Source organism: Monopterus albus, unplaced genomic scaffold, assembly GCF_001952655.1.
Source record: "Monopterus albus unplaced genomic scaffold, M_albus_1.0 scaffold92.1, whole genome shotgun sequence".
NCBI lineage: Eukaryota > Metazoa > Chordata > Actinopteri > Synbranchiformes > Synbranchidae > Monopterus > Monopterus albus.
Window position 1 is genome coordinate 1,223,717 of NW_018127972.1, and position 7,761 is coordinate 1,231,477.

Genomic DNA, 7,761 nt, shown 5'->3' on the forward strand with positions numbered 1-7,761 from the left:
AAGTTACATTTACAGTTTATTTTTTTTAAAAAGCAGCAAACAAAAACAAAAATACAAAATAGAAAAATGACAGTGTGGCGAGTCAGAATTGTCTCGACAGGATGCCAACGTGCTTACTACAGTTCACACCGACTCAAGACATTGTATCTTAACACGACACCTGATGGAGCTGACTGGAATTGGGCCTCAGGATGTGGTCCCTTCAGATCCAGCACAAAGTTACACTTCAAGTTTGGGAAAATTTTTTTACTTCCAAAAAAGGGTATGACCTGATCAAAGTCAAATAAGGAAGGACCACTGGTGCATTCAAGATACTGCAACCTACATGGTGTTGGCCCACTAATGAAGAGCCACAGGAGTGCAACAGTGCACTTCTGTTTATGGTTAGGGGCAGCTGAATGTAAGCTGCATGGCTTGACCCAAACCCACACTACATACTGATAACCATTATCACATGGTTCACATAATAAAAAAATAAAAAAAAGAAAAGAAAGGACAATGCATATCAAACTGCGGTCCACTAAGTGTGAAATGGAGGTGTTGCTCCTAGCTTTTCCAAAGCTGCAGCTTGATTCCATATCTATTTCATCATTGGCTGCTGGTAAAGCATAGTAAAGTTACATTATTTTATACACTACATGTTAAAACTGAAAACTATGACAATTAGTATGTAGTACATAATGTATATTATTAGTATATAGTATGGCTTTGGGTTACTGCAGCTGTTATCAGTTAGGTCACAATGCTTGCAGTGACATTATACACCAACCTTGCATAACAGGTCAATTCAGCATCTGAAATCTATTTTGATAATTAAGTTTGGTATTGCCTCAAGTTCACTGTCAGAAAAACATCCAAATTTATTCTATTATTCAGCTGCAGTGTGCTGACTAATGAAAAGCATGTGAGCACATTATTGCTGGCATAAGACCAGGGAGTGTATACTGAGATGCTGCTGTGATCACTTCAGAGTAGAAGCTGCTGTGCCTCAGAGGCTCAGTGAGCCTACAAGCTAACTTCCTGGTTTGTACTTTGCCTTCTCACTGGATCCTGGTGCACAGCTGTCACACAAACACAGACCTTGTGCATTTTTTTTTTTTTTTTTTAATAAATGGGTATCTGAGGTCTGAACAGTCTTTCTTGTCAGTTCCAGTTTCTATTAAGTCATACACAAATGGAGTAGACAGTTTCTCAAATATACAGAATCTGAAAAGCTGCACACCTACAGCTTCAACAGGATCCAAACTAAGGAACGAGCAGTAGCTGTCATGTAATAACTACACAGAACGCTAAAGTGGGCAAACAGTAATACTATGCATACATGTAGAGATGTCAGAACTGTTGTGTTTGTGTCTACATGGATCTCGCATAAGCAAAAGACAAGAAACCCCAATGTAAAACACAAGACACCAAGCATGTGTCACACAAGTGTAGTAATTAACTACTGCACAAAGAACCAACACGTCAATGCACTTTGACCCCAGGGATGTGAAAACCTTTTAAATACTGTTAATGTCTGGAAAAAAAAAAAAGTCTTTAAAATGTTGCTGCAGGGGAGCAAACTATTGTACAGACTCCCAGTGACACCGCACTCTGTCCGCTACTAAAGACAACACAAGGAAGGAGACTTCTAACGCATCCTGTACTCTGACGTCTTCGACATCTCACACAGCTGACCCTTGAAGTCGATGTCTATGGTGAAGTCCAGGTCCCTCTGCAAACCAGCACACGGCAATGAGTCAGATGAGATGTACACAACAACCAAATGCAGGGTTGGAAACAACAATTAGTAAACAGCAACACCACACTGCTGTGCTGAATACTAAAAACACAGCTCACATTGTTCTTGACGTTTGGCTTCATGCTGATGGTCCCAAAGATCTCCTCACCATTCTTCACAGTCAGGTAATCGTCCAGGTAGAAGACGGTCTGCTTCCAGTGGGTGTAGGTAGACTCTGGGCCTGTGAGGGTGGAAGCTTATAAATTTAGGCTGCTGCTAAAACAAAATTCTTCAAGTTGTGGATGTGCAGTTCAAAGTAAAACTCCATCACAGACACTTGGGACCAGATTTACTAGGAAAATCTGGTTTTCATTTTTTGTAGCCACAATCTGCATAAATGTAGCACCTGATTTAGCAAGACAGCAGCTCATTGCAGTCAGCTCTAACACACTCATTCTGTTAGCAACCGAGAGCTCAGAGGCACCGTTTAGCAGGAGCAGTTCTGGCATCACCTACCTCTTCAAAAAAATAAGTGATAAGGGAGCAATCTGGATTTCTAAACATTTACTTCAGCTGTTGTTCAAATGCACATGAGAAACCTGTTAATAGGTGGTTTGCAAACACTTAATTATGACATGTTAAACTGAAATGGAGGGCAGGAAGTGAAAAACAATGAAGAGGGAATAAAGTCTATATTGTGCTAGTTTAAATGATATTAGGAGAAAAGATTCAAAGGTCCGGTGACTCCACTAAAGATGTCAAATGATCATCCCAAAACAGCTCATTGTGACTGCACAGCAGGGTAGCAGTTAGCCAGATACATAAGTGGTCACGGTGCAGCGGTGCATTAGCCCACTCTGCTCCTCTCGACCCCGCACAAAGGCTTTGAAAACCATTTTTGGCAGTATTATGTTCAGTTCAGTATTGTGTATTGTTAAGTTGTTTCTGCCTAGTAACTTAATGTGAATCTAACCTTATCCTAGCCCTGACCACTGATGGGGGGGGGCTAAGAAAAAGTGTTTCCTTGCATTTCTCCCTTTATGAACAACTACTTCTGGTACTCAAACGGTTCGCCTGCTTTGTCTGTGTGACTGATTTGATCAACTGTAAATAACACAAACTACTGGCATTTTGAGAGCTTGTAATAGTACTGCCTATGTAGAAAATCTGGTAAACAAAAATAGGATGGTTGTGAGATCTCAGTAACCTTAATCTTTGACCACCAAAATCTAATCAGTTCATCCTTGAGTGGACATTTGTGCCAAATTTGAAGAAATTCCCTCAAGGCATTTCTGTGATATCTGTAACAAATGATCTGAATGCCTCACAGACAGAGATGCATGTCTGTTTACTAGAGTACCAGGCAGAATACCCATTTATCAGTGTTAGAGAAAGTCACATAACAGTGACTAAGCATGAACAGGTTGAAGTATTAATGTATCATCAGTCTGTGTACAGACTACAGGTGTAGTGTGTGTTACACTGACTGGTGGAGAAGCCAGTCCTCTTGTGACAGCGGGTGAACTCGATGTTGAAGTAGGTGACTAGAGCATGGATGTAGTCATTCCTCTTCACCTGTAGGCAGAACGGTGAGGTGAAGGTCAGGTCTTCTGCTTTCACTGTGTAGATGTCCACCTCCTATACAAAAACACACACACAGCATGTTCAGTGTCCGATATTCTAGTACAGAAAAGACAAGCAGATTCAACACTTCTGGAGCAAAAAACTTATTCATTTCTGTCCCAGTGTCATTCCAGCACATCCACCCACCTTGATGAGACAGGCACTGCTAACCAGCTGCTTGGGATCCACCACATCAACCAGGGGTTCTTTAATTGCCACCTCCTTGATGCACGACATATCAAACCCATACACGTTCTCCCACCCTGTGAGAATCACACACACAGGACCACAGAGCAGTCAGGTCACTGATAACAATACATGTGCATTATAGACAGTGGCGTCCAGTCCTGTGTGGTTTTCAAGCTTCCAGTCCTAAGCCATTGGATTGATTAGTTCACCCCTTTCCACATGTTCAGAACTAAAACCCAGCTCTGTGTTCTACCATAGCATAGAGCCAGACAGGGGCGGTGCTAGACATAAGCTCCACTGGGGCACAGGCTCCCCATTACTCAAATTACAATTGTTTTTCTTGAATGTCTGCTGCATGAATGAAATGTGTGGTATAAGAACATCCCATGTTTAGCCCACAGTTCCACTGTCATACTGCTGCTACTGAAACTACTGGTAAAAAGCAAAAATGTAGAGAGATCAATCTTTATGAAAATATTTAGGGCAGGAAAGTGGCACGATTTTTTGCCTCACAGCAAGAAAGTTCTGGGTTCGAGCATGGTCAACCTGTCGCCTTTCTGTGAGGAGTTTGCATCTTCTCCCCGTGCCTATGTGGGTTCTCTCCCAATACTCCGGCTTCATCCAAAGACGTGTAGCTTAGGTTGACTGTCCACTCTAAATTGCCTGTAGGGGTGAGTGCGAGTCTGTGTGGTTGTTTGTCTACATGCTAATACACAAACAGCTGTGCATGAACTACGACATATGTATGTGCGCACCGTGGTGTACGAACCCTGGCCAGTGCACCTCAGCTTGCATTTTGCTTTGACATTCTGCATTAGAACAAACAGATCGAATATTTTTTCCCATTATTAACAAATCTGCCAAATATCGGATCCTGTTACAAATTGAATGTGTGATTTTACTGGGGCACAGCAGATCAAGACTGGGACACATGCCCCAGTAAAAGGGGTCTAATGAAGTCTATGGAGCCAGACACTAACGGACTGTTACTGGGGTTTGAGGAAAGTATCACAGATGAGGTACTGAAGCTCAGGATTTAGGCTGGGTAAGGTAATAGACTACTCACAGTGGATTTTGTAGTCCTTGTACTGCCTGTCTTCAATGGCAGTGACATAAAGGGTCGCCCTGTCTGGGAAAATGAGACCATCTGGCTTCTGTCAGGGTGAAAGGGGAAAAAAAGAAGACTCAGAACAGAACTTTAACAGCCTAGCCAGTTTTATGACATTTCTAAACAGGTGTGAGACAACAGACCATGCAGCCTTCACAACAGCAACAACAGTCACCCATTACAGCCACAAAATCAGAGTTCATAGTACCTGTATGATATGAAATATGGTCAGACAATTCACATGCCTACCAAATGGTCTGCGCACCCACAAAGAGTACAGTAGGGTTTGTGAAGATGGAGGTATTAAATAGTGTTGGCAACGTATCCAGAAAACTTGTGTTTTTGTGTTGAGGGTAAGGAGATCATTAGGAGGACACATTAAAACTGAAATGTAAAGTGGGGAAAACACTCGCTCACACATACATACCAGCCATTTATCCCTGGCATAAATGACAGTATTGAGCATGGACTCATAGAAGAGACAGTAGCCCATCCACTCCGATATGATGATGTCAACCCCCTCCACAGGCAGCTCCACCTCCTCAACCTTCCCCTTGATGATGGTCACAACTGCAAATACATGAAGAGGTCAGGAGATACATCACAGCTTTCATCCAGATCCCCATGAGTCAGACATCCTACATGTGATTAGATCATGTACTCACCATCATCCAGCTTGTTTGCCTTGACGATTTTCACAGCGTAGTCTGAGATGCTGCTGCACTCAATCTATTTAGACAGAGTCAAAGAACCACACCTGAATTTGCACTCATCCTACTTATGCTGACACCATAAAGAGGCCAATACAGAAAAACAAAAATGAATTGAGATCTGACTGAACCCAGACATACCCCTATAACCTTCTTGGCTCCAGCTTTGGCAGCAAACATACAGAGGATGGCTGTCCCACTGCCCACATCCAGCACTACTTTGTCCTTAAACAGATGCTTGTTGTGGAACATGGAATTGCGGTAGGTCAGAGTGCGAACCTCATCTTTCAGCATCTCCTACAGTGGCAGGGAAAAAAGTGCAAGCGGTTCAAGGAGCTTGTGACACAAAGAAATAAACTTCAAATATTTTGATATGTGAATATTAAGGTACTGTAGTTCATTCAGCTTTAACAATATTACCTCGTGGATGCCAAAGTGGGCGTACGAGTCAAAGTAGTAGTCCTTTGATGTCATATCCTCAGCTGCAGGCTTGGCTGAGCTCTCCCCCTGAGAAACCTCAACAAAGACACACACAATTACAGCCTGAAGTGCCCTGGGGCTCAAGCCAATGGGGGGGGAAAAAAAAAAGGTTTAAAAATTCAACAGCAACATGTTTGTTCCAACACAATGTAAACAACGACTGCTGAGGATAATCCACAGAGTGCACTGAACTATCTTCTCTGGAACAAAAGGTGAAATTTTCAACTGCACCCGGTTTTGTAGATATAGTTTGCACTGTGGCCAGAGGATGTGGAGAAAAACACAGGGCTTGAGGTTACTGCATGTCCGGGAACACTCCTGTACAGGGACTCGCTGTTTTACCTGACCGGGTCTAACCGGCCAGTGAAGCCACTGCTGCGGTTAGTGATCAGCTCATCAATGCTGCATTCCCCCCGGAGGACAGTACCTGTCTGCTGCATGTTGTGTGTTTCTGGTTAACGAGCAGATTAACGACCCATATTGTTACTGATGGAGCTACGCAACCTGTTAGAATGTTCACAAACCATCCTCTCGTTTTTAGCTATTGGCTTTTTGGTTTTATTGTTCTGAAAAAAAAAAAAAAAAAAAAAAGACTATTTGGAGTTATGAGGGGTGCCAAGATAATCTAGAGGTACCCAAGCTTAAACAAATGGCTGGAAACAAGCATGCATGGGGACTTTAAACATAGAAAGTGATGGTGAAAAAAAAATAAACGGCAACATTAGGCTTCTGAGGTCACGAAACATCAACTGGAGTCAGGTGTTAGCAAACCTGGAGTCCAATCACTGAAATGGGAATGGAGGTGTGGTTTAGAACAACCTTGACTTATAAAAACACTCTGTGTCAGTGTACTATTCACAAGCAGCAGCAGCTCAGGTGAGCCATGCCTTGCAAAAAGAGATTCAGAAGACCTACGATCAAGAGCTGTTAATTTTGTGTGTAGCTGGAAAGAGTTAGAGTCATCTGTAACTTTAGAATATTCATCACTCCACAGTTAAACATACTGTCTATAAATGGTGATTATTTGGTACTCTGGCTGCTCTCCATAGAAGTTGGTGCCCATCCAAGATCACTCCAAAGGCATAATGCAGAATGCTCAGTGAGGTTAAAAAAAAGAACCCTAGAGTTAAGAGCTGAAGACTTGAAGGATTTATTGGAGTTGGTTAACATATCTTTTCATGAGTCAACTCTACACAAAATATTGAACATGCATGGTATCCACAGCAGGACACCACAGAGGAAGCCATTCCTCTCCAAAAACAAACATTGCCTCAGGCCTTAAGTTTGCCAAAGACCCAATTGACACTCCACAACACTACTAGGAAAATGTCCCGTGGACAGATGAAATAAAGACTAATAACAATCACCTTTATTTGGCCAAGTATGTTACACACACAAGGAATTTGTTTCTGGTACAGAACCGAGGCAGCCATCTGCGGCGTCAACTCACACTGATGGGTCTGACCATCGGGGTTTCAGTGTCTTGCCCAAAGAAACTTCGACACGTGGACTGCAGGCACTGTGATTTCAAACTCCAACCCTCGGGTTGGGAAACGACCACTCTACCCATTGAACCACAGTCGCCCCCAAGGTACAATTGTCTGGGAAGAACACACAGCACTTTGTATGGCATAAAAAAAGAGAACTGTGCACCAACATGAAAACATCATCACAATTGTGAGTAGTGATGCACCGAAATGAAAATTCTGGGCCGAAACCGAAACTTTAGGATGCATTTGGCCGAAAACCGAAACGAAACCGAAAATGGCTTTTTTTAAAAACTTCAAATTTTTAAAACACGCTTACTCTATAATTGTGTGTGTGTGTGTGTATATGTATATGTATATATATATATACACTATGCAAAATTGGACTGCTGTTTAGTTCAACAAACGTGGCAGGTTTTTCTTTAGGAACAAAAGTTGCTCCGC

At 42.4% G+C, this 7,761-nt stretch overlaps 1 protein-coding gene across 2 annotated transcripts in view; it reads right to left on the reverse strand.

Moving 5' to 3' along the window:
* Positions 1-1,088: 1,088 nt before the first annotated feature.
* prmt1 (protein arginine methyltransferase 1) overlaps positions 1,089-7,761 on the reverse strand; it is an 11,026-nt gene continuing 4,353 nt past the window's right edge. Inside the window, exons 2-10 of one of the 2 annotated variants that reach the window (XM_020608287.1) lie at positions 5,771-5,857; positions 5,492-5,647; positions 5,306-5,369; positions 5,068-5,210; positions 4,599-4,686; positions 3,491-3,606; positions 3,208-3,358; positions 1,840-1,961; positions 1,089-1,714 (exon numbers count right to left, since the gene is read on the reverse strand). In XM_020608287.1, coding sequence (XP_020463943.1) covers positions 1,631-1,714; positions 1,840-1,961; positions 3,208-3,358; positions 3,491-3,606; positions 4,599-4,686; positions 5,068-5,210; positions 5,306-5,369; positions 5,492-5,647; positions 5,771-5,857 — 1,011 coding nt within the window. In that variant the 3' untranslated portion in view covers positions 1,089-1,630. Of the gene's footprint in view, positions 1,715-1,839; positions 1,962-3,207; positions 3,359-3,490; positions 3,607-4,598; positions 4,687-5,067; positions 5,211-5,305; positions 5,370-5,491; positions 5,648-5,770; positions 5,867-7,761 lie in introns of both variants that reach the window. The other variant, XM_020608286.1, reaches the window with a different exon arrangement.